Below are 26,361 nucleotides of genomic sequence, written 5' to 3'. Positions count from 1 at the left end.
ACGGCGAATGTGAGACCAGAGCCGATCTATAGCGACAAGTGAGCGAGCAGCGGGGGCGTGGGCTCAAGTTATAACATACGATGATACGAGATACCATGAAGACTGCATAGCCGTTCACTCCCCCAGCACCAGCAATGCAGCCGAGAGTGGTGCCAATCAAGTTCGCCAGAGACGAGTACCTGGAGCCCGGGGTGAGTATGAACAGAAACCCGCCGAACAGCAAAACATACCGGATGCACCACTTGCGTCCCCACCTGTCCGCGATGTATGCCGCGAAGGGCGCAGTGAACACTATGCCATTAACTCGTTACTACAACCCTCGACAACTTGAAGAGGGCACGTACTTCCGGTCAGGTATCCGGCCGCATTGAGCAGACCGATGTTGCTCGAGCTCTGCTTGTGCCCGGCAGGTACCTTCAGAGCTGGAATTATGGTTGTGAGTTGCGTCGATAGTCAAGTATCACGTGGAACGTAAGACGCACTTGCACGCCATGAGGGCATGCTCTGGAACCCAGAAATCAGGGACGAGTCATAGCCGTTAAGGAACTGGGCCACGAAAATGGTCGTGAGAAGCAGGTTGAGCTGGAGAAGACCTAGGAAGAAGGGTCAAAAGGAAGCTCCGGAGGTATTTTTGGGCAACATAGACTCGCCCGCATTCCTGTACCACGGCTGGAGAAGAACGTAGTCAGAAGCCGTATTGGAAAGAAACAACTGGAAAGGACGAACGAGGTGGGAATCCTTGTTTGGGACACCCCTAAAGGCTTCGTTGCCGTGCAGCATGGCGGAAATCGGCAAAGGGGGCGAACGGGTGATGCTCTGCTTCCCTTCGCCCTCAAATACGGGCAGGGTTGGCACCGGCAGCCGCGCGAGCAAGGTCGTGTGCCTGTGTCTTATCGCCGGACGACGGATGGAAGCCGGCGCTGGCTGCAGCCCAAGCAGCCATCGCGCCGATCTTGTCTGGGCGATTGGATCGGTACCGAGCGTTGAGCGCGATTGGGAGTTTTTGGGGTGAGCAGGACGTGCGATAAGCAGCGGGCGATGGAACAACAGAACAGCCTCTCTGCTGGCGGAGGAGGCGGGGCGTAAACGCTGGCCTGGCAGTCGGGCGCCGCTTGAACTTGCTGTCGCCGACTCGCGCCGGTCCGAGAATCGGTCGTTGACCGTCATGTGCCTCTCGCTTGATCACGTCTCTCTCTCTCTGCTCTAGTCCAATGCCACGAAAGTTCCTAGAACACCCACAGCAAAGTCCGACACTACGATACTGCTCACTCAACTCCACCGCGGACTCGACATATGATTGTGCAAGCCTTACCGATCGGGGCTAAGAAACGTTAACCTCGTCCCCCGACGATAACACACGCCGATACCGCCGTGGCAGCAGTCGCGGCGGTTCGCGCGATCTCCAGACCAGCTGGCCCGGGCCTGTTTATGACTCAATCCCCAAGCCCGCCCTCCTTTGCATGCCCGCCCCGTTCCTAGTCTAAATACAAGCTCCAGGGCATCTGGCTGCCGCCCCCACCTCCCTAGACGCACGTCCTCACCAAACCCCTTCCCACCCACCCAGCTCTTAAGACGACCTCGATGGCGACCGCGGACCCGATCCAATTCACGCTCAACTACGCGCTCGACCACGAAGCCCCAGGCTCCTTCGAGTTCCCGTTCGTCACCCTCGTCCACTCGGACGGGAGCCCGAACGGCAAGTCGCTCTACCTCCAGCCCGCGCAGACGCCGATCCACAACCTCCGCACCGCGCCCGAACAGCCGAAGCTCGACAAGGACGGCTTCGCGTGGGAGGCCGTTCCGTACTCGAACATCCAGGATGGCGGCCCCGGGAAGTGGGAGGACGAGTACGCGGAGGCAATGGCAGAGTGCGTCCTTTTTCTTGCTTGCCTGCGCGGGTTCAAGGGATTGAACGCGGGCGCGGGCGCGCAGGTGGATGAAGGGATACTCGCATGCGAGGGCGTGCGTCCCGATCAACTATCAGATCAGGTTCGTCATGCCTCCCGTTACAGCATGTCGCGGTGAGTGACGCTCACAGTGCAGGCGACGCACCGACGGCGCGTCCGCGGAAAACAATTACAAGGGCATCGATGTGCAGGACGGCAAGCAGCCCGTGTCCGCCGTGCACGTCGACATCAACCGCGAGCGCGCGACGAAGCGCGTGCTCGACGCGTACAAGGACCGCAATGCAGTCCCCGCGGATTACAAGGACGGTGATAGGGTCGCGATCATGTGAGCCTGATTGCACCTTGCGCCGTGTTCTCCCGGCTGAACGAGTGGCACTTTCAGCAACGTCTGGCGGCCTCTGCGCGGTCCTGTCATTGATGCACCCTTGGCCGTGTGCGACGCTCGCTCGTGGAGGAAGGAAGACATCATCAGGACCACGGACCAGGTGTGTCTGGCCTTTCGTCGTTCCACAATCCAACTCACTTACGAACAAATCTAGTACGGGGGTGGATACTTCCTTCGTCTGAACAGTAAGCGCAGCTCTTGAAAGCCCGAGAACGTCCCGCTCACGTAGTCGTGTTGCAGAGAACATGAAGTGGTTCTTTGTGCGGGACCAGATGCCAGACGAGCTGCTTATCTTCAGGCAATACGATAGCTGTACGCAACCTCCCAGGGCTGCTCCTATACCGTACTTCAACTTACACGACTGAACAGCTCTAATTCCTGAAGACGGGAATATGCACTGCGGAGCGCACACAGCATGTGAGCGACTTCTCACCATTCCAATGATGAACGCTCATATCCTCCGTCAGTTATTGACAAGGAGCGGGAACATTTGGGCTTGCCCCGCGAGAGCATTGAGGTCCGCCTCGCTCTTATTTACTAATCGAGGATGTGGTGGATTGTCATCTGTAATACATAGCACTGTCGAGGTGAGCTTGAACGAGATGCTCTCCTTGTCTCTTCCTCTCCTCCATCCACACCTCCCTGCTCACTTCGCCGTTACATCACATCGTGAGGGAAACGTTATCTCAAACATGTGAACCGGACGAGTGAGTACTATCCTGCGGCACCTCCTCCACATCGACATCTCCTGGTGGCGAATCCGGTGGCGATCCAACATAAGCACCGCTCCCTCTCGTCACCTCGTCCAGTGGAAACTCGTTCTGTTGAGTAGTGTCAGTATTGTAGTCCACTTTTTGGTGAACAGGTCTCCGGCACGATGAATACGCCGATGAACTGCATCAGGGCTACGAGAGGCGCAAAGTGTCCTGAGATGTGAGGCGCGTTCACCCGTACCCATGGTACGTCCCGTGGTAATGGAGGAATGAGAGACCTACAACCAATTGTACGGTGTGGGAACTGTTCCGCGCGGGTGATTGCCACGAAGAGTTGATGCATTCTAAATCCAAGGTTCAACACGCCGGTGCCGGTGCCGCACGCGTGAGCAAGTGACCGCTGTCTATAAGCGCTGTACGGTATAGGCGAGAGCGAGGCAAAACACACAACGTATCGCGACGTCGAGCAGGCATATGATGAGATTGCATAAAAAAGGGAACATAGGACATAAAATTGTGTCATTGGAATGAATGCGGGAACATGATGGCGTGGATCGAGAGTCGAGAGAGCTGAGCTAGCTTCGCTCAAGGCACGCTGGAGAGAGCACCGAGAGTTTGACGTGTCTGAGCAACGAAATGAAGCGATAGAGCTACGACAACTCGGTGTTAGTATATCATCGGGAGGCTTGCATAAGGGAGAACGCATTAGTACTCACCTAGAGGAACTAGTTGGCCTTCATCTTAGTATCAGCCAAGCGCCAGTTCGCGACGCAGAGGTCGAAGAGAGTCTTGAGGATGAAGTCGTCGGTGATGGAATACCAGAAACTGCCACGGGCTGCATCCATAGACTTGCGTTGAACAACGAATTCATCGTCACTGTTGTAACGGCAGATGAGAGCCTGAACGCCGTCACTCTGGGTCGCAGGTGCCAGACGACAGCCAAGACCGACTAGACCGTGATATTCCTCAAGCCAGAAGGCATATTCCTGAAGCTGGAAAACTGGATTGGCAGTACGCTTGTCCTCCACAACGAGGATGATCTTGATGATCTTCCCGCTGTGGTCAACGCACATGATGGTGAACTCCGGAATGATGAACTTGTCGGAAACTTCTCGCTCCAAAGAGTCACGGCGGTTGGAGACGGTGTTCTTATCAGCACATGCATACATTGGCTCGTTGAGCTTCCATTGTGCGCGGAGAGAGAACCCCCCGTCGGCGGTGAAGTTGCACGCCAGAAGCGAGCCAACCACAGCGTCAAGGCTAGCCTCATAGCGAGTGGTTGCCCGAGAGAGGCGCTGGATCGCCTTCGGAATCCAAGGTGCGATGCGTGCCTTGAACTCGTCCAGATCGCGCTGCGAGAAAAATTAATGAGAAATATGGACAATGCGTATGAGACAACGTACAGGAGGCTGCTTCGGGTCGAAGCTTGGAGCCGGCGGACACTTCCAGAGGCTATTCATCACCGTGTCAAGCTTCGCGAAGTCCTTACTATACGAGCGTGAGTAAGAATGCGTGTGATACGGAGTTCAAAACATACCCGTTATTGCTCTGTGTCCGAGTGCCAGCAGAAGAGTTAGTACCAAGTGATGGAGTGAGAACAAGGATGCGTACGAGAGTCTTCTTGTATTCGGCCAAGAGTAGAGTAATATCTGCAAGGATATCGCCGTCGACCAGGCGATCAATATGTGTGAGATCTATCTCTTCGGGCTCCTCGGTCTTTGGTTCGCGACTCATGGCGCGAGTCATCCGTGGATCGGGGGAAGAAAGGCATGGCTCTTCCGGATCTTCCTCTTTCTGGTGAATAAAATACGTGTGCTTAGCATGTGCTAATCTCAGTGAGGTAGGTGCAACACTCGCACCTTGACACCACTCCTGACTTCATTTATCTGTTGAATCGTCCTGAGAACCATACGCCTGACCTTCTTTAATTTGGGGCTATCAATTGCATCGATAATCAACGATCCCAATTGGTGATGAGCACAGTTAGAACCATACTCTTCGGTTGCCTATACGGCAGAGGTAGTAAGTTCAAGATATTTCCATAACACCGTATGAACGACGTACCACACTGCCTGCGTACGCGAAAAGCATGCCCTCGAGTTCATCAAACGTAAGCTCCACGTTGGACTCCAGTTTGGGGGCTGAAATTGGAGTATCCGTTTGCTCCTGGTTGATCGGAGATGCGCAATCTCCGGTCGACGGACTGAGAAGAGGAACACATGGTAAACACATATATGATAAGGACACCAGCACGAGCACTCACCCAGTTTCAGCACTGGCTTCACGGTTCCTTGCATGGTGGTTCTGTCGAAGTTCCTGCAAAGCATTTGATACTATTGTGGAGTATAAATTCAGATAGAACTCACCGAAACATAGCCTGACCACCGAGCAGCGACAGCTTTGCCGAAAGCTTTGACCGTCCGCGCCTGCGTCAATCACAAGAACGGTGAATGAAAGTCGTATGGAAAGTGGTTGGACATACGGTAACGGCGTCACTCGGACTGGCCAACGACATGCTGTGGACAACCCTTGCGCAATGATTAAGGAGGTCGTTCCAGTTGGTCGGAGGCAAATTGATCCGCCGCATGGTGCGCTCTTCTTCCTCAAGAGAGGGCTGCCCATCCTGTCGTCTAGCACATGTATATATGAGCAGAGAGTGGTGGGGTGTCGGCGAGTGAAGTACTCACTGTTCTCGCCGAGCTTGACGCTCATCACGGGCAGCCTTGTCTTGCTCCTTCTTGGCCGCTCGCGCTGCATCTTCGCGCTCCTTCTTGGACGCTGGCGCTGAATTTTCTTGCTCCTTCTGTGTCGCTTGTACTCCCAAAGCCTTCCCTTTCTCAGCAATGGATTTCTGCATCCTTGCGCCGCTATATACGTATACGTTAGCGCCATAACAAGTGAACGAGGGAAGCACTCACATTTTCTTGGCCTTGGACATGGTGAAAGCTATATCAGAGGCGGAGAGATGGTAGATAATCTAGTATGAGTTTGTCCTTGTGCTGTAGCGGAGAGGGGAAGTAGCAAGAGGAGGGAGATGCAGCGTGGTTGAAAGTGGTTGGCGGCGGAGGGCAGAGGATCGTGGGGGTGGTGGAGAAACATAGGAAGAGCACCGGCGGAGGAATTTTGTACTCGGTAGAACAAAGGGATTTTTCGCAGACACATTATTGTCCCCTTGTGGTCGAGGCCACGCCTCACGGGACTGTTCAGAAAGTGCGGAGTTCGAGGATGGTTGGGATTGAGCGCCAACCGCGGCTGGCGGCCCGCGACACGTACCACGTGACTGGACCATTCGAACAATGGCCGAATGGAACGCAACCTGTTGCTCTCTCTGACCACCATCACCCCCGCATCTCCTACACCCTCACTTTCCATCGCCACTCATCGTCTTCCCCGCCATCATGTCGCTGATCCGTTCTGCCTACGTTGGAGGCTATCTTTTCTCTCCCGAAGCTGTCAAACATCTCCTCGTGATGGCTTATGGGGAGGACGAGGATGTCGCCACCCTCCAGACGGCGCTGGAGGTGTTCTCTGAGCGTACGAACCTCGACTCCCCAAGCTTCGTCCCATATGGCCCCATCGACGACTGTGTTCAGGGTTGGGTCATGGGGTGCAGGCTTGCGTTCATCCGCAACGAGTCGTCTCCACTGGACGTCTCCTTGGACCGCAAGGCACAAATCTACGCCGACTACTGGTTTCCTCCGCATTTGCGAGGCCTCGCCGAGTTTAAAGACGTCAAGTATGTGCAGTTCCGCTATAGAAAAACTGCCCATCGTACGTGAATCGTACTCTGCCATCTTCACTCTTTACTGATCACAGAGATGGCTTCCCCTACAGCTACGGGGTCCATCTGGTGTAAAGCGAAGGAGTGTGCAGGAGAGAAAATTCGCGTATGCCCCAGGAGGCGTGCGAAGTGGCTCAGGGAACAGGAGAAGCGAGGTGAATTCTACCCGTGCATCGTGAGTCCCTTGTCGTGCACTGCATTACATGACTCTGAACGCTCTTCAGTCGCCACCCCTTCCTTCTACTCTCTACGAAGACGAGTCCTCGGAAAGCGAAAGCGAGACGGAATCGATCACGGAGGGTCCTTCTACCGTCAAGTCACGGACCCCTCAGGTACGTGACAAATTCCCGCATTGTGCACAGGCCATCTGACTTTCATTCGTGAACAGCACCTTAAACCTCACAGACGATCTGGGCAGCTCTTGGGCTCTCCGTTGAACCTTCTGTCTAACGTGTTCTCCGCCATGACGGAACTACGGACTGCCACTGCGTACTAAGTCCGAGATTTGTTGTAACTTATCTTTGTATCTTTATTTCTCCGTTCAACTCTGCGACTCCACCAGGTCGTTCATTCGTCATGTGCGTGGCCACGAGTATCGTTTAGCGAGAGTGGCGACGGACCCGCCCGTGTGATTTCTAGTGGTCGATGTCGGTGGGACCCACCGGAATCGAACTCCCCGCCGAGAGTAACTCCCACGCCCCCGGGCAGCGTCCACTGTAACGTCACTCCTGAATTGTTACCTGTCTCTTTCTCTCCACCCGTGGCTTGCATCTCGGTCCTCGAACGACGCTCGAATCTTAGTTTCGAACATGTCGGTCGTCCTTTCTGTCGCCCTGCTTCCCGTTGGCCCCCGCAGTCTCTCGTTCTCACGCCAACACCCTCGAGTCAATGGCGGACAAAGATCCTTTCCAGATCGGCGAAAGGTAGCCGCAGACGTACGGCATTGAGAGGGAGGAGATGATGACTGTTGAAGCTTCATGATACCTTCATCCAGTACGCTCCTCCACGCCCTTCCACTCTCCACGGATGTTTTGCCGCCTCGTATTTCCTCTGATTTTCGCACTCATCGCCCATGGCTCTCGCATTGTGCGTGAAATACGCTCATCCATCCCCTCCAGATGGATCTCATCTCGTCGTGCAATCGCAGCAGACGTCCTCGTCCTCCACATCGGTCTCGCTCAGCGCAATCTGGATCACCTGGAGAATTTCCTTATGGACGTCGCTAATCCGAGTTCCCCGACATATGGCCAATATTGGACTACTGCGCAAGTGGTAGAGGCGTTTCGACCGCCCGAGGAAGCTGCAGAAGCCGTTCGTGCGTGGCTCGTCTCCGACGGCTCGATTTCGGAGGACCGGATCTCTTTGAGCAGAGGCGGTGGATGGATGCGAGTCAACGTCACCATCAAGGAGGCAGAATTGCTTCTTGGGACGGAGTACCACGAATACGCGCTGGAGGGGAGCGGGCGGACAATTGTCGCGTGCAACGGCACGTACAGTCTCCCTGCCCACATCTCCCCGCATGTCGATATCATCTCTCCAACCCTGCATTTCGACACTCTTGCGCGACGGCGCGCAATGACGAACTCAGGGATAACAACAACCGCCATGGTCAGAGGGCTAGTTCATGTAAGTTCGTTTACTAGCTTGTATGCGGACATGTTTTGACGGTGTCGCCATTGACAGATGGTCTCCTCCGACCTAGACCACTGCGATGAAGTTATGACGCTCGCCTGTCTGCGCGCCCTCTACAACTTCGACTATGACCCTGTTTCGACGGTCACGAATAGCATCAGTACCGGTAAGTCGTTTCAGTGACCGTCCTAACCCTCGTGTTTACTCGGCTTCCATCAGTGCAGTACTCTCCGGAGTACCATCTCGAGTCCGACTTTGACGTCTTCTTCGGCAACTACTCTCAGGACCAGGTCGGTCAGCGGCCTGTGTTTGTGAGCATAGATGGCGCCGAGCTCGTCCAGAACAACATTTACCTCGAGTCCAGTCTCGACATGCAGTACGTCATGGGTCTCGTCGGTCCAAAGCAGCCCGTCACGCTCTACCAAGTCGGCGATAACATCAAGGGCGGGTCCTTCAACACATTCCTCGATGCCTTCGACGCAGACTACTGCACGTTCGACGGCGGGGACGATCCTATTGTCGACCCAGTGTATCCGGACACACTTCCCGGTGGGTTCACCGGTCCGCTGCAGTGCGGCGGCGTCCCACGAACCCTCGTGGTCTCCACGTCGTACGTCGACCAGGAGGCGATGCTCACTCCAGCGTACGCGCGACGCCAATGCGCCGAGTACGGCAAACTCTCGCTCACCGGGATCACCTTCGTCTTCGGAGCGGGCGACACTGGCGTCGCAGGTTTCTTTGGCGACTCGGACTGTCTCGACGAGAACAACCGGGAGAACACCGTTAACGGGACGCGGTTCAACCCCACCTTTCCCGCGACCTGCCCCTACGTCACAACCGTCGGTGCGACCCAGGTTGTGCCGGGGAACACAGTCGCCGACCCCGAAGTCGCGGTGTCCGAATTCGCCTCGGGGGGCGGCTTCTCGAACGTCTTCCCGCGGCCCGCGTTCCAGCAGGCCGCTGTCGCGGGCTATCTCGCCAACCACGCGCCACCGTACTCGGCGGGGACGTTCGACGCCACCGGGAGGGCATACCCCGACGTCGCTGCCAACGGCCTCAACTACTCCGTCGCGATCAACGGCGCGCTGATGCTTGTGGCGGGTACGTCTGCGTCGACGCCAACGTTCGCCTCCTTGGTGTCCGCGATCAACGATGCGCGGCTCGCCGCGGGCAAGGCTCCCGTTGGGTGGATCAACCCTGCTGTGTGTAGAGTTCCATCTGCACTCTGACTGGCGACTGGTTCTGACAGTTCTCTTCACGCAATAGCTCTACACATTCGCGGACGCATTCAACGATGTCACTGTCGGGAACAATCCGGGGTGCAACACCACTGGGTTCGAGGCGGTGGCGGGATGGGATCCGGTGTCTGGCCTGGGCACGCCTGATTTTCAGAAGTTGCTTTCCCGCTTCTTGGAGCTTCCCTGACTGAGCGGGAGAGTGAGACCTGAGGTTTCGCCACATCTATCCCTGCGGCTTTCGTCCACGTATTTTTAAGTAGGCAGTCGTAGCCCTGCGCAGACTTCGAGCTCGACTCATCGTAACTGTGTTTGAAAAAACACTGGGCCGAGTAGTACGCTGTAGCCTCCGGATCGATCTGGGATGCGAAGTCAGACTGTGAGAAACCGTATCTTGCGCATGGGGGCCTTCAAACGTTAGGGCTCACTCGATAACTTTGATTGAAAGTGTAGTAGGACAACCGCTCTCTACCACTTGGCATGTATGAGGCAGCAGCAAAACGGACATCCTGGCGCCAGCCTGCAGTCGTGATGCTGCCGCCCTTCTATTCTCTTCTATCGCACCCATATGATCAAGTGTACATGGAACAGGACACTAGAACGGACATCCTTCGACTGCCCTGGGTGCGCTCAACAGGAGGCACAAGAGATGCCCTACACAGTACTCACCGAGGTCACACCCACCAGCGATATCACCATAAATCACATTGTCTCTGGCTAGCAAGTCCCGACGCTATACCAAGCATTTACAGGTTGCGGTCTTCCTACCGCCGACCCCACCATCCGCCAAGCAGACTGCCCAGGCCACTTGACTGCGTTGTCGGCTCCGGGGTCTCCGCTCTTGCGACCTCCTCGGCTTTGGCCCTTAGAGGCTGCGTCACCGTCTTCTTCTCTTCCCCCTTCGGAGCGGCGGCAACGGCCACGGGCGCAGGTGCCTTGCCAGCGCGCCCCTGGAGACGGTCCATGTCGAGGCTGATGTAGTTCAGCGCGATGTCGAAGAACAACGGCTTCTTGTACCCCGCACTCCCATCGAGCGCGAACCAGTCGTTCTTGAGCCCCGTAGCGTCCTGCGTGCTCTCGGCCTCGAAGCGCGCAATGTCCGCTTCCGCCAGCGGATAGAACGCGGGCATGCCGAGGTTGATCGCGTCCGCGTCCGCCATCGGAACAAAGAGCCCGCGCGCCTCACGCAGATGGATCGCCGCGTGTTGAGCGAGCGCCAGTGCCTCGGCGTACTTCTTCGAAGGGGCATAGCACCAAGCGAGATAATGGCATCGCCGGGCCTTCGTGAACGCGAGGCGCGCGTCGACGGCGGTCGCGAGGTCCGGACTGTCGTCGACGATGGAGAGGGTCCGCATCTGTTCGAGGGACTGGAGGGCGGTGTCGAGCAGCTTGACAATGGCGGGGAATAGCCGTGAGTCGACCTGGACCTTCCGCGAAGAGCTGCCGGCCGAGGCCTTCTGCATCGTGTTGAGCTGGTTCAATAGAGCCGTGGTGAGCAGCAGGTCGCGTTGTACACGGCGGGCGAGCAGTTGGTAGGTGATATATGCGTGGACAAAGTGGATGTCTCGCGTGCCGGCCGCAGGTGTTGTGCCGCTTGACTGCAGATCTCGTCAAGACCATGAATGCGGATATCATGCGGGCGACGTACCTTCTGAACCTCTGAGAGCTTACGGGAGACCTCTTCTGCTTCGCTGAGAGCCAGCAGAATAGCATCGTAGGCAGCGACTCCACGTTTTGATCCCACGCCCTTGCCCTTGCCGTGCTCACCATCCGGCTTGCCCTCCGCCAACCTCTCCTGCGCCTCCTGGACCTTCAGGAGCACATCCACCAGCTCGGGGTTGCGGATCGGCACCGGTTCGTCCTCCCAGATCAGGTCCTTCAGCTTGCCTCTGTCCTGCCCAGCAGCCCCGCTCTCCTCCTTCAGTTTGGTCAGGACGGCGTCGCAGTCTTGCACGAGCGCGTTGCGGTGCTTCGGGGCGACATCCGCGACGATAGCGTCGACATCGTAGACCTTGTCCCTCCGGAGCTCGTGCGCACAATGGCGGACTTCGGGCCCGATCTCGTCCGCGTACGCCACCGCAAGTGCTTGCGCCCGACTGGTCGCTGCGGTCGCCGCGAGCGCGTCGAGGAGGTTGCGCGCGACGCTCAGCTGCACGAGCGCGTCATCAAAGTCGAAGCGCTGGCGGAGGAAGCGGCCGTTGAGGATGAGCGTGTAGGTCGTCACTTGGATGAGGTCCTCGGCAGAGAGGCGACCCTGGGCATAGAGCGTTTGACAGTGGGAGAGTAGTTGTGTCGCCCAGTGGATCGCGCGGCGCATGCGGCGGGTTGCGTGCTTGCGGTTCGCGGACGACTGCTTCTCCGCGGTCTCTGCGGCGGCGCCAGACGAGGTCTTGGCGGTGTTCGCGAGCTGCAGAGACTCCAGGTGCATCTCTTGCGAGTGCGCCCAGGCGCGTTCCGCTTCAAAAAGGAGGAGTTGGAGGCTGGAGGACGTTGGTCCGTAGGGTGTATGCGCAGAAAGTCGAGCATATACTCACTGTCCCTCCTTGATCGTGTCCAGGTTCATCGGAGGCAGCTTCTTGAATTCGCGGCCCTTTCCATAAGTCATCTTGAGGGACGAACGCAAACGATGCGTACGGTTGTAGCAATGCTTCCTGGAAAAGCTTGTTGGTAAGCTTTTAAGGAAACAAAGATGAAGAGCGCACCTGTAGCGTTCATAGTCGTTGTACCGAAGACCGTACACATTCCTCTGCTCGTTTGCGATGAGCAGGGCTGCGAGGACGTCAGATATTCCTTCGACGAGTGATTGGGAGATCCACGCGAACCTTGGAAGTGCAGCTTCTGCTGTTCCGACATCGCGTACGTGTCCGGCGTCGTGGAGGTGCGAGCGGGGTGTGGAAAACGCTAGTAACTGCGCGATGGCGGGAGGGAAGATGCGTATATACGCGGCTATCGCGCAAACGCTCAGATCACCCTTGCCCTCTCCTTCCTCGTCCCTACCCGTTCTCTTCACTTTCAACCTTCTTCTTTTCCCATCTGCATCTACCTCCAGATATCATGGCCGAAGAGATCCTCGAACCCACTCTTCAAAACATCCTCGACCAGAAGTCTTTGAAGTGGATCTTCTGCGGCATGTCTTTCAGCCACTCCTCCCCCACAATGGCTAACATCTATATCGCTCCAGGTGGAAAGGGTGGTGTTGGTAAGTCCGAAACCGATGTAGCGTGGCGAGACCGTGTTTTGACCAAGATGCGCGCCAGGGAAGACCACAACTTCATGCTCTCTCGCCATACAGCTTGCTCAGTGCCGTGAATCTGTGCTCCTCATTGTGAGTTCTCGTTTTCCGAGCCCTCTTGTGCATCCCCAAACCTACCTGGCCAGTCCACGGATCCTGCACACAACCTGTCGGATGCATTTGGCCAGAAGTTCTCCAAAGAGGCCACCAAGGTCAATGGTTTCGATAACCTCTCCGCTATGGAAATCGACCCCACAAGCGCGATCCAGGAGATGGTGGAACAATGTGCGTCGCAGAAGCCATCCCGTGCGTGCCTAACTCACCCAGGTTTCTAGCGGACTCGAACGGCATGATGGGTAGCATGATGCAAGACCTCGCATTCGCAATCCCTGGTGTAGACGAGGCTATGAGCTTCGCGGAGATCATGAAGTGCGTGTCTTCCTCTGTATGCTGCGTCCTCCCCCACCAATCCGCCTTGAAAAAGGCACGTCAAGTCGATGGAGTACTCTGTTATTGTCTTCGACACGGCACCAACAGGCCACACCCTACGCTTCCTCTCCTTCCCCACCGTACTTGAGAAGGCTCTTGGCAAGCTCAGCACGCTGAGTGGACGCATCGGCCCGATGATCAGCCAGATGACGAGCCTCATGGGAGGTCAAGCCGATGCACCGGAGGATATGTTTGCGAAGCTTGAGTCTATGCGCGCAATCATCACCGAGGTTAACACGCAGTTCAAAGATCCAGTACGTGGACTCGTCTCGAGAGCGTGTATCACGTGTTTACATCTCCACGTACGCGTACAGGAAAAGACCACCTTCGTCTGCGTGTGCATTTCCGAGTTCTTGTCGCTCTACGAGACGGAACGGTTGGTGCAGGAGCTTACCGCATACGAGATCGACACGCACAACATCGTCGTCAACCAGCTGCTGTTCCCTAAGCAAAGTATGTCTCCCTGCACCTTGCGTTTTCTTTCAAGTAAATGTCTAACCGCGCCCATTGATAGGCTCGAATTGCGAGCACTGCCAGGTACGGCACAAGATGCAGCAGAAGTACCTCAAGGAGGCGCACGAACTCTACGACGAGTTCTTCCACATAGTCCAGCTACCACTACTTACCGAGGAGGTTCGAGGCCCGCAGAAGCTCCAGGAGTTCAGCAAGATGCTCATTACGCCATATGCGCCGGCCCAGTAGACATTTTACGTCTTGTGGATGCTGTGGATTGATGTAACACTATTGGATCATACATAAACTGCATATCCAGGGCTTTTCCCGTGGATTTCTAAGTACCTTAAAGTCGCTTCTGTGCACTTTGCTTCGGCCTCTGGGCCGGCTTGGGTGTATGCGGGTTTGGCGATGAACTTCATCTAAGACATCGTCTTGAGACTGTAAAATCCTTCCCACTGCTCCAATCATCAGCCTGATCCACAGGAGATATCGATTCAGGACACGCACGGAAACGTCATAATTTCATCCATTCATGAAGACGAAAGAGCGATTGCAAGCTAACCAGTCACCACCGCGCGCCCGCCCAAGGACAGAACGGATCCCGCTGCCGCTCGCTCCCCATCTCGCGCTCCTCGCAGAACGCCGGCAGCTCGGGCACGATCCGCGGCACGTCCGCGCGCTCGACGCGCACGTCCGCGAAGTGCGCGCGCAGCCCAGCGAGGTCCTCCGCGTGCGCCGTGATTTGTGGTGGGAGCGCGACGACGAGGCCCGCCGCGCGCAGGTGCGCGAATGCGCCCGCGCCCGCGCCGTCGTCCGCGAGCCGCTCGAGCATCGCCGTGAAGCGCAGCGTCTGCTGGCGCGCACCAGGCCACGGGAGCGGGCTTGGGCCGGGGAAGGCGGGCTCGTCGAAGAACGCGCCGGACTCGAGCGCGAAGTCTTCGTCCGGCGGGGAGGTGTCCGCCCGGCGCGCGCCGTACGCGAAGACGAGGCGGAGCGTCCGGAAGCGCGTCCACGCGCACGGCGCGGCGGCGTCCCCCCGGCGAGGGCACATCTCGAGCGTCGGGTCGGGGAGGACGGGGTACCCGGCGCAGTCGTACGCGGTGACGAGGGTCTCGATCTGCGCGAGCGGCGCGAGCTCGCGCCGGAGCATGTGGTAGTAGTGGTGCCCGGGCTGGCTGTCGGTGGTGATCCAGACTTCGCGCACGGCGCGGAATGCGCCCGTGGTGTGGAAGAGCCGTTCGGACCAGAGGGAGAAGATGGCCTGGTCTTCGGGCCCGAAGCCCTCCTCTTGGAGGACAACAGCATGGAACGCGCTGTTTGGTTGGAGAAGGGTGAGGGAGAGAATGCGGTTGGGGTATTCCATGGAGCTGTAGTCAATGTGGTAGGCCAGAATGGAGGGATCGTTTGTGATTTGCTGCGAGAGGCGGGCCCCAAGAACACCGCTCTCCCGTTCGTCTTCGACACGACATGGAAGGATCTGGACGGCGATTTGATGTTTCCGCGAGGAGATAAGGGCGAGAAAGAACTCGAGAGCGATGACAGTCGAGTGATCCAGGTAATCGGAGACGGCGAATGTAACTCGACGGAGACGTGGGAGCAGATCGGGATAGTCGTCATACGACGGAATGTAAGGGGTCGATAGAAGCGGGAAGTTTCCTCCATCTTTGTCTCGTATTCTGATCAAAGCCAAAGCTTCGAGACTGGGACAATGCCGAAGAACGTCTGGGAGCTTGCGATAGAGACCCGTGGTCTCCACTGCCCATAACGCAAGATGAGTGAGGTTTGGAAGAGGATATGACGGAGTTAGGGGAACCCCTTTGATCGAGAGGACACGAAGACTGTTGGCGCACCCTTCGGGTATCGGCAGTGCGTCCGAAGGCCATTTCATTAGAGACCCAGACCTTCCGTCGACGGAGTAGCGATCAAGTATAGGCATCGAGCTTCCTGAAAAGAGGGTTCTGAAGGAGTTGTAGTGGCGATGTCCGAGATCGCTCAGATGTAGAGCCTGGAATCGATGGCTTTCGGTGGCATAGAAATGATCCAAGCTCTTGAAGTAATTGTGCGAAGTAGGAATGACGACGATCAGAGGAATATCTTCATTTCGAGACATCAACGAGGGGTGGTAGAAGTTCGTGGATGCGATAACAGTACGCCATAACGTCCGGTGTGACAGCGTGATTGTGCGCAAGCGGCGGCACGTGTGGGAGACGGGGAGGAGGTCACTGCTGGCGGTGGCAAGAGTGCGCCAGTAGGACTGCAGGAGAGATCTTCCGCTGCTCTTGAGGCGACTTCCGTCGAGAGAGACCGCCACGAGCTCTAGCACAAGATGGATGACCTCGACAGGAAGTCGTAGGAAGGAGTTGCGCGCGTTCATTTCGCCATGTATTATAGAGACAGCGTGGAGTAGGGCATCTCGACATTGCATTATCTGAATCGTGGCAATCTCTGAGTGGGAACATGCGGGACCGAGAAGCTTCTGATGACTGACCTGAGAGTCACTGGAACGTGCCAGGAGCGTTGATTAGAAGAGTGCTCGGTAGTCCGAATGCGATAAAACGTACGTCATCTGCGAAACGTTCTGTTCGAGGTGAATCACCATGTCCTCCTCCAAAGGGCGGTTCATGGCGCAAGCCAAGATAGTTTGGGACTGTGGGATCGTACTAGTGCGTGACAGGTGGGAGGACCGTGAGTGCCGCCGTCGGGGCAGGAGACTTGAGAGCTAGGCTACGTGCACGTGTAAAGCAGTGTAAGCAAGCTCTTTAATCAATTTCTATTGCTCGGGCGCTTTCGCTTCAGCCTAGTTGAGCGGAACTGGGACCGGGCTTCCGAGGATTGTCTTTGGTCAGCACAACAAATACTTTTCCCCCGCCGTCCTCCTTGTCCTCACGGTACGTTTCGTGATTAAGACTCTCTGCTCGCTGCAACATGACGAACCTCCGGAGTTTGGCACAAGCCCTACGCATCCCTCCGTACGTTTACTATGTGATCATTGTCTCCTTCGGCGGCTTCATCTTCGGGTCAGTAGTAGTACTACTCAATCCTCCCTTCCATGAATTCTAACATCCGTTCTTTTTCCTCCAAACTAGCTTTGACACCGGTTCAATTGGCTCTATCACCGTGATGGACCAGTTCATCGACGTCGTCGGTCACTTGAACTCCCGTATCGAAGGCTTGCTCGTTTCCATCATCCTCATCCCCGCCGCCATTGTTTCCTCTGGGGCAGGGTCAATCGCCGACCGCCTCTCCCGAACCTACGCCACCGCCCTGGGCTGTGTCATCTACGGTGCGGGATCTCTCATCGCACTCACCGCTGGGCTCAGCCACTCGTCCTCCAAGGCTGCGCTCGCGCAAGTCTTCATGGGTCGAGTCATTTCCGGGGCTGGCGAGGGCGTCTTCCTGAGCGCTGTCTCCGTTTACGGGATCGAGGTCGCGCCCGCACGGTTGCGCGGGCGCATCGGATCCATTCTCCAGGTCCAGATCACCCTCGGAATCATGCTCGGGTACTTCACCTGCTTCGGCTCCTCGTCCATCGCGGGGTCGCTCGCGTGGCGCACGCCATGGATCCTCCAGACCGTGGTCTGCTTCGCGCTCGCTGCCGCGCTGCCGTTCGTCCCGCACTCTCCGCGCTGGCTTGTGCACGAGAAGCGGTTCACGGAGGCGCGCGCGGCGTTGAAGCGCCTGGGGCTCGATGAGACCGAGGTGCCGTTCCACGAACCTGAGGAGGAGGATGCTGTGGAAGAGGACGCGAACGCGTCGAAGGGTTCGCGGAAGAGCCTCGAGCGGATGAAGGCGTCGTTCGCGCCGGACGTCCGCGGCCGGATGCTACTCGCGCTCTTCATGTCCGGCGTTCAGCAGCTGAGTGGGATCGACGGCGTCCTGTTCTACGCGCCCACGCTCTTCAGGCAGGCCGGGCTTTCGTCCAAGAGCGCAACATTCCTCGCGAGTGGCATCACCGGAGTTGTCAACTTTGTCTTCACTGTCATAGGGCAGTTCGTGATTTCTGACAAGTGGTGAGCACACGAAATACAGCTCAGTCCAAAGCCGTGTACTCATTCCTTCGCAGGGGACGTCGTCCCGCGCTCATCTTTGGTGGAATGGTGATGGCGACGGCGATGACCGTCATGGGCGCGCTCTACTCGCAGCCGAACCTGTCCGCGGCTGGCAAGTGGGCCGTCATCGCGCTCATCTACGTCTACTTCATCGCCTTCATCCTCACCTGGGCGATCCTCATCCGCGTCTGGGTCTCCGAGTCGCAGCCGGTCAAGACGCGCGCGTCGGTGTCGTCCCTGGCGCTGACGACGAACTAGATCTGCAACTTCGTGATCGCGTTCTCGACGCCGATCTTCCTGAACGCGTCGCCGAGTGGGCCGTATTGGATGTGGGCCGGGTGGATCTGGGTCGCCGTCGCCATCTTCGCGCTGTGGTTGCCGGAGACCAGGGGGAGGAGCATCGACGGGGAGGGCCAGGAGCTCGGCCTGGAGAACAAGCTTGACTGGTTCAAGGCGCGGTATCGGACTCTCTCCAGGAGGAACACTAGCATGACGATGATCGAGATGGAAGGCGGACGGGTGAATGAAGCCAAGAAAGCGTAGTGCGCCGCAAAATGGGTGAAACGAGCTCCCTCTCACTGGGATCCCTGGACTCATACTTAGATTTTACGACTCCGCAGAGTAGGGTCGGGTAGACGCACAACACACCTGTAGACGTCTTTGCATATGTACTCCAGTCATGTATCAATACGTCCTACTTTTGGGATCACAGTGAGGTACCTGAAAGAGAAGTCGTGGGACACTTCGTAGGCGCCTCGACCACGCGACTTGAACGCGCGGCAAGCACGTCCTTGACCGCGACCTCTGAGTCTATGGCACTCGTCGACCATCGACTCTGAGGTCTAAGGCTACGACCAACCGCCACCGCACATCTTCTCATACCAAAATGCGCCCCATCATCTCCTATGACGATATTACTCCCGCAGACCCGACGCCAAGGCCCCCCACGAACGTACCGCCAACGCAGCCCCCCGCGAAGAAAAGAAAGACCGCACCGAACCATCGCCAAGTCCAGGGCCAGTATGGCGGGAGGCAAGGTCCTCCACATCAGGCCGTGCAGCATTGGGACGACCCGGGTATTCAAGGGCCACAGATGCCGTATGAGGATGCCCCCTTGATTACCACCACAATGCAGAAGGAAGAAGAGGACGAAGAGGACGAAAGCCGTGAGCTTACGCACGGGGAGATTTGGGACGACTCTGCGCTCATCGACGCGTGGAACAGCGCTGCGGCCGAGTACGAGGTGCGTTTTTCCCCTTCTCACATGCAAAGCAGTTTGTTGATATGGACGGCCGCAGGCGTACCACGGTCCAGGGAAGAAGTGGAAGAACGAGCCGGTGAAGAAGTCCCCGCTGTATGCCCCTGCCTCGCAGAAACGTCGTTCCCGTACGCCCTCTCACCTCTCTTCGTCTTCGCGCAGGTGGTACAACATTCCCCCAGACCTTCCCCCAACGTCCAAAACAAGTTCGGCCGGAGTCTCCACTTCCACCCCCCAAAACGGCGGTGAAGGAGAAGACTCTGCACCGCTCAACTTCGATACATTCGTGCCAACGCACGACCCCTCCTTGGCCACGGCGATGGCATCGGCCGCGGGCATGGACGGAAACCCCCTTGGGACTGGATCAGAGACTGCCATGGTAAGCCAAGACGAGGCCTTTTCCCGCGCGATGGCGGCGATGTACTGGAGCGGGTACTGGACTGCGGTCTACCATGTATGTATATTCCTTCTTCATGCAGTTCTCCACTGAGATTTCCATCATTTCAGTCTCGGAGGAACGAAACCCGGCAGGCGAACGGATCCATCGAGCAAGACGATGGCGCATTCGGTGAGGACGAAGACGGTCAGGGAGCGGAGGACGAGGAGGACGAGGAGATGTTGCCTGCACAGCGGTGAGATACGGTTGTGCGCGAATGCGTTTGGTCCATTGTAGGTCCTCGTTCATCGAATGGAGTCGGCCATCCATGCTTACACTTTCCGTGGATGCGCCCTTTCCCACTCCCCTACTCGAGCAAGATTGTTCTCGTCGTGATGAGTGATCGTGAGTGCCTTTTAATGTTTTTGCGGCATCAGTATGGTCAGGTAGGTCATTTTTGCTTGAAACCGTCGTGGTCTGTAGCTGTATTCGCCGTGGTCGTGAATATGCATTGCAATCTTCCCCGTATGCGACGCTTTCGAGTGGCTTTCAAGAGCTGTCTGCTCTCCCGGGAGAACATGTTGCGCACCTTACGAATGCCTCGACACTGCGTGAAGCTTTCCTTAGTTTTTCTTCAGGCTCAGGAAACGAAGCTAGAAGCAGGTCTTCTCCTCAAAGAGTTCTCGACGCGCGTCTTACGTGAGTTCTCCAGAGGCTCTGTTGCTACTTAGTGGCTCATATTGATCTGGTAGGTGTAAGACGGTGAGCCGAATCACCACAGCGAATCCCTTTCCAGACATCACATCTAGGCCGAGTTTAGCCCGCTGCTATGCATTTACGCATCGCGTGCCTGTTGACCGCTTTGGGCTTGTAGATCACCACGTGGTTCATTGACTTACCCGTCACGGCGCATGCACCACCCGCCACGGCACACATCTAGGATCTTGCGGATATGCAATCCCACTGTGCAGGTCACCACGTAAGGTCATCAGACATCCTCTGCGATCCTTTTACTTACAGGCTGGCTGGCCTACTCCCAGCGACAACCATCGGCCAACCCCAACGGCAGAGCTTTCACTCCCGCACATGCGCCGCGTCCGTACACACTGTTTCGCGTCAAGCACACAACTCGGCTGCGAGCTCATCCAAGCTCAAGGCCTCGTCTATCGCCATCGGGCCCGTTACCGCACGGCCGCAGATGGCGCTTCTGTCGGTTTCGTGTCTAAAACCCGGGCTGCTGCAAACGCAACGGGTTCAGTGCCATGGATCTGTCTCCTTGCGCCGTTCGGGAACGGGCAACTTGTGGCACTATAATTTTGTGTTTCTCGCGAAGTGCTGACGTCGTACCTTTCGAGTCAAGAACGGTCATCTAGAGCGCTTCACAGATCTACCTAGGTCCACATTATTTTGCGGCGCCTTAGAATGCCTAGTCAGTAGATATGCTCCTCATACTGTATTGTCCGATATACTTCGTGCCCTAATCTGCCTTTGAGAGCTGAAGTATACATAGGTGCGCTGCCGCTGCAATGTGCATGTGTCAACGTATGCTATCACGACGACCTGCCTCAGTCATTTTAGTTCGCAGTGAGAAGTGAAGTCTTTTCTGCGCAACTGATACCTCGCGTCCGCGCTCTTTCGAAGAAGTATCGCAGAAGTATTCGTCCGATGTCTCCTTGTCACAATCCCTCCCTGGCACGCTTATGTGTGAACGCAAAGCACCGCGCGTCTACATGGCAATGCGATATATCCATAATCTTAGACGATAACAAGGGTTGCAATCACGATTGTCAAGCACTGAATAACACAAACATACTTGGGCATTGAAAAAACAATGATGATACATGAGGAGAGACGACAATACATATGAGCTTGGACCGAAACACGGCGCGGACGAAAGCTGGACTACGGTCGCACGGCGCACGTTCATCTTCAGCAGCAAAACGTGCCATTTTGCCTAGAAAGAAAGTTAGCGAACGGGTAGGTCGAGACCTCAAGAACGAATTCGAAGGCAGGGGAGACTCACCGAGATCCACTATTTCATCACATTTTAACGTACGTAGCGGTCTTCCAAGCCGTGACACAAACGTTGAAGATGATCTCCAGGATGAAGTCGCTAAGGAGGGGGTGCCAGTGCCCATTCTCTACGGCTTCATAGGATTCATCAGGGTAGACGAAAGCGAAGTCACCGTAGTTGTCCTCAGTGCGTTGACGACGGCAAACCATGGCCATCACTCCCTTGTCATCGAGTCCGGGCCCGAGTCGCAGGCCGATGCCGATCATGCCGCCTTGGTCCTCGAAGATGTCTCCGTAATGTTCTACCTGTTCCAGTGGGTTCCCATTCAGCTTACTCTCGACAGTGATGAGCACCGTCTCGGGCATTCCGGTAGGGTCTACAGAGCAAATCACGAAATCAGGCATAGCGAAGTTCTCACTGACTTCGCGGCGCAGCGAGTCCGTAGAGATGCGCTCCGTTCCTGGGGGAGCCAGGAAGCGAGCCTTCTGCTGCGGACCAATCCTTATGGACGCACCAGGAGGGAGGGACCCTGAGAACAACGAGCATGCGAGCGCATCGACGGTGCACTCATAGTGAGTCTCTCGAAGAGTGATGTTCGAGATGCGGTCCCATGTCCATTGGCAAATTCGAGCTTTGAACTCTGCAAGAGTGCGCTATGTCCATCAATCGATGTGGATTAGCTTGGAATACAGTATAGCAAAGGAGAGCGCACAGGGGGTCGGCTGGGATCGTACGGTGGAGCCGGTGGGCACATGGAAATGCTGTTGAGCACGTCATGGACTTCCGTAAGATCAGTTCTATACATGAAGGGGTGGGCTTTCGTAAATCGAACACGTATATTACGTTCTGACATACCTTGTCCTCCTCTACGACCAGAAAACAGGTAAGTATACGCTGCGGCGATGCAAGCGGATGGACGTACAACGAGTGCTTGATATTTCTCAAGACATATGTTGATCCGCACTCTGATCTCGTCGCTGACAACGATGGCTCCGCGCGTAGACTTTGATGGAGCGTCGTTCACAGGCTTGGCTTTGACGGGTTCGATCGCAAGAGTGCTGGGACCGACGGCAATGGCATCGACCCTCTCTATATCCCTGCCTGACTGTAGAAAGATTAGTATCGGTGGATGTGATGGAAACGAGAGCGCACCCATATTGTATTCAACCTATCAATCCGACTGATAACGTTGAATATCTGGGGTCGGATAGCAGGTATACCCCCCTGTCTCGTTCGTCTAAACAAGGCAGACCACCATATGTTTGACAACGAATCTCAAAAAAGTAAACGGACCACCAACCTGGCTTTCTATGGACGTAGAGACGACGTTGTAAGCGTCTGCGTAAAGATATAGATGTGGGACATACCAGACTGCCTCCCCACTTCGTGAGCAACTTGCGTGAATCCCCGAGGAGGATGAAGACTTTGGCACTGAGAAATTCCTCAGAAGAAATTCCGGTTGTCTGAGTTCCTTGTGTAGTATATCTTTTTGTCGGGGCCACATCCTTGGTCTCAACAGAGTCCGGTGCTGACTGGCCGCGCTGCCGCGCTACAGACGCTGACTGACGCGCGTGAGAAGTGGGCAACCTAAGAAACCAACCCAATCAGGAGACGTTTGAAGCTTGCTACAATCCACACGCACCGGTGATCAGTTTTTTCGGGGAGAGACGTGATCTTAATCACTCCCTTTAGCTCCTGCGTTGTATCAAGTTAGATTCGACGGGAGCTATCAATGATGGCACGTACGAGGAATTGGCACAGTTCAATCAAGTTTTCGTTGATGTCGCTAGCGATTGAGCCCTCTTGAAGCTAAAGGGGAGTAAAAACAAGTAGCCGATGCGAGGCGTTGTGAGCGTTATGTTCTAGTCTGATCTGACAATTGGGACCTACGGGTGTTCGGCTCTTGAGGGTGTCCATCGCCTTTCGAAGCCTGAAAACATACCCTGACAGCCTGAAACAGTCATCTTCGAGAAGAGTGGTAGCTGTCTGAGGACCTGCATCCTGTGGAATTGATACGGATGCGTTTCCAGGGACGATAGGCAGCGGGTCTGGGGCTGAGGCTGCCACAGGGAGCGACGTGGGCTGAGAGGCACGCGATCTCAGGCTGCGAGTGGCATGAAGATGGAGAAGAATGTATAGAAGGGTGAAAACGTACGTATATCGCGCCAACCTGGGGGTATCATGTTTTCCCCGGGTACGCATGGTCGACGCCGGCGACGCCAACCTCCTTGGAGGCGGGAGGATTTCTAAGTGTAGTGGGGGAGTGGTGGTGGGGGCTGGTGAGCTTGGTTGTCGAAGGGGTACCATACATAGCGGGAGATGAATTTCGAACAGTCATGCAATCCTATTGTGGTCCTCTTTAGGAAGTGGTCACGTCTGGCGAGAGAGTGGTTGGGACTTGAAGGAGTCGCAGAGGAGCGCTTAAATTGAAACACGCGAAGCATCTGGATCTGGTCCGTGATCGGGCACGTGATGTCTGCAAGCGAATTCGAACAATGACCGCGAAAGCGTCGAAGCCGGCCTCTTTCTCCCCACATCCCATACTGATAGACCCCTCGTCGTTTCCTCCCCTCCCCCCACACACCATTCCGCTACACCCCCGCCATCCTCCCACCATGGTGTCGGCATCGACCTCAGCCTATGTCGGTGGCTACCTGTTCTCTGTCGACGCCATCAAACATCTACTTATGAAATCTTATGGGATCGACGAACGAGTCATTGCATCGCGCGGCGCCCTCACCTGTGCCAGGGAAGTCTTCTGGAACCGCAAGTTCCTCGACCGGCCAGGATTTGTTCCTTTTGGGCTCCTCGACGAACAATTCGACTGTCCAGACGGCTGGGTCTTAGGGTGTCGCCTCGCATTCGGCTGGGATGGTATGCCTGCACCCGACGTCTCTCTCAATGTGCAAGTCCAAGCGTACGCCGACTATTGGTACCCTCAAGCTCTTCGGGGACTCGAAGAATTTAAGGACGTCAAGTACGTACAGTTTCGCTTACTTCGCAAGATTGGCTGTCAGTGTCGTCCTCTTCCTTTGCCAACTTCCTCTATTTCTGACAGTATACCTCCCATCGCAGGTGCAAACTTTATGGTGGACAAGGCGCGCGATTGTACCAAGGAGAAGCCTCCTCTGAATGTCAGAGGGCAGGTGCAGTGGCTTCAGAGCGAAGCGGAAAAAGGGAGATTCCACTCGTATTTTGTGAGTTTCTCCCACCGCGCACCACGCTGCACCGTTTTGAACTCTTCCAGGCTCCCCGGCTCTTATCCGTCTTATACAAAGAAGACGTCGAGAACGACTCTGGCTTCGAGTCTGGGGAAGATGTCCCCGCCTTGAGTTCATTATGGGCACCCCGGGTACGTTCGTTCTGTCTGTGTTTGTGATGTTCAATCTAATCCCCGTTTCTAACAGCGTTTCTTGCACCGAGAACCAACCCCACTGCGCGCAGATGATGCTGGGCCGAGCAGTCTGTCTTTGCTTGAGATGATTCGGACTGCCTCTGCGTATTAGACCATTGTTTTGTAATTTATTGTACTATGTATTGGATCCGGACCGACGTCTTGTCATAATCTGCGGACCTCGTGCGCTCATAGCCAGCCAGGTGCCAATACAGGATTCTTTATCAAGCAAACCAATGGCAGCTTTCCACTGGTATCAATCCCACTCGATGCAGTTCGGCGTACTGGATCGGGGTCTCCGTGCCAGCCCCGAGAAACTCGACGGAGTCTGAAAGCGGCAGCCTCCATCCGATATAACGCCCCTCACCAGCACCGTCGAGAATTTGCGGATGTTGTGACAGTGCGTACTCAGCTCTTCTTCGATTCACATGTTTGTCGCGGCCGACTCCTAAGCGGGCAGCCTCCCCCGTCGAGTGATGATGCGACGCATCGCGTGTCTGCTGGTCTCGCTGAGCTTATAGATTACCACCCCACCATCCCGGTGGTGCATGAATCCGCCGTCGTTGTGCATGCATCACCAACAGCCACCCCGCGCACCCTTTAATTCACGGCCGGTTTTACCGGGGGCTCGACGCACGTCGCCTCCCTGATTCAAGAAGCCTCCCGAGGAGACGTCCGCCTCCACTGCGCTCGAGGCGAGGGTCGATCCTGGCGCCGCACACCTCTTCGTGGCCCTGGTATCGCTTCGGCAGGGAAGCCAACTACGCCGAAACGGATGACATTAGATCTCTCGTCAATGCAGAGGACAGCACACCGCGCCATTCCGTCGGACAGTCCAAGTCAGTAAGGGCTCTGTTCAACTGTTTCGACCTGCCGCACGTTTATTATCCACGCTCTTTCATAAGGGTCGCAGAACTGTGTTTTCAGTAACAGTGCTTCAATCACATTATCCCAAAGCACTGGAGACCGTTCGAGGTCACTCGCGCGCCTGTCAACGAGCTTCCTGCGCTGCTTGTATTCTCCTGCCGCGATTGCGTGCGTGCCCCCATTATCTTTGAAGCCTAATCTAACGAGACACTTTTATTGTTCACGTGCGTGATAATTCCATTACGTCGTGAGCCAATGGTAGTGTAGTCGACATCTGCGTGACGGGTCAATCGAGATTGCTATGATGTCATACCATAGGCGGAGTAGCAAGAGCGCCAGACTGGCGCCTGAGACAATCATCGACGCCAGAGTCTCGATGTCCGAGCTTTGATCGCTGGCAGCTTTCCCACCACCACGTCCGTTCCTCGTCCCATGATTCCCACAACGTCTGTTCTGGTGTATCACCCCCAGCGTACATTCGTGCCTAGTGGTGGGTTTTCTCTTGCCCCTTCTTACCAACAGCCGTCACCGCCATGTCCAAAGTTACGAATACATCCACAACTTGGAACTATT

The 26,361-nt window shown here is 56.1% G+C and overlaps 2 protein-coding genes across 2 annotated transcripts; one reads left to right on the top strand and one right to left on the bottom strand.

Moving 5' to 3' along the window:
* Positions 1-21,654: 21,654 nt before the first annotated feature.
* BXZ73DRAFT_83915 (uncharacterized protein) lies at positions 21,655-23,729 on the bottom strand (the record flags this gene model as incomplete). The annotated part of the gene is made up of 10 exons (XM_048023959.1): positions 21,655-21,660; positions 21,734-21,903; positions 21,946-22,180; positions 22,383-22,421; positions 22,450-22,632; positions 22,895-23,114; positions 23,170-23,222; positions 23,274-23,336; positions 23,418-23,631; positions 23,683-23,729. The coding sequence occupies 10 exons, from the start codon at positions 23,727-23,729 to the stop codon at positions 21,655-21,657; spliced, it is 1,230 nt and encodes a 409-aa protein (XP_047870762.1).
* Positions 23,730-24,142: 413 nt separating this feature from the next.
* BXZ73DRAFT_109412 (uncharacterized protein) lies at positions 24,143-25,033 on the top strand (the record flags this gene model as incomplete). Its single annotated transcript, XM_048017292.1, has 4 exons — positions 24,143-24,539; positions 24,603-24,724; positions 24,775-24,879; positions 24,935-25,033. 4 exons carry the CDS (start codon positions 24,143-24,145, stop codon positions 25,031-25,033), a joined length of 723 nt encoding a protein of 240 aa, XP_047870761.1.
* Positions 25,034-26,361: the final 1,328 nt, after the last annotated feature.

This window comes from Epithele typhae, assembly GCF_022376455.1.
Source record: "Epithele typhae strain CBS 203.58 chromosome Unknown BXZ73scaffold_242, whole genome shotgun sequence".
NCBI lineage: Eukaryota > Fungi > Basidiomycota > Agaricomycetes > Polyporales > Epitheliaceae > Epithele > Epithele typhae.
This window is presented reverse-complemented; position numbering and strand designations above follow the sequence as displayed.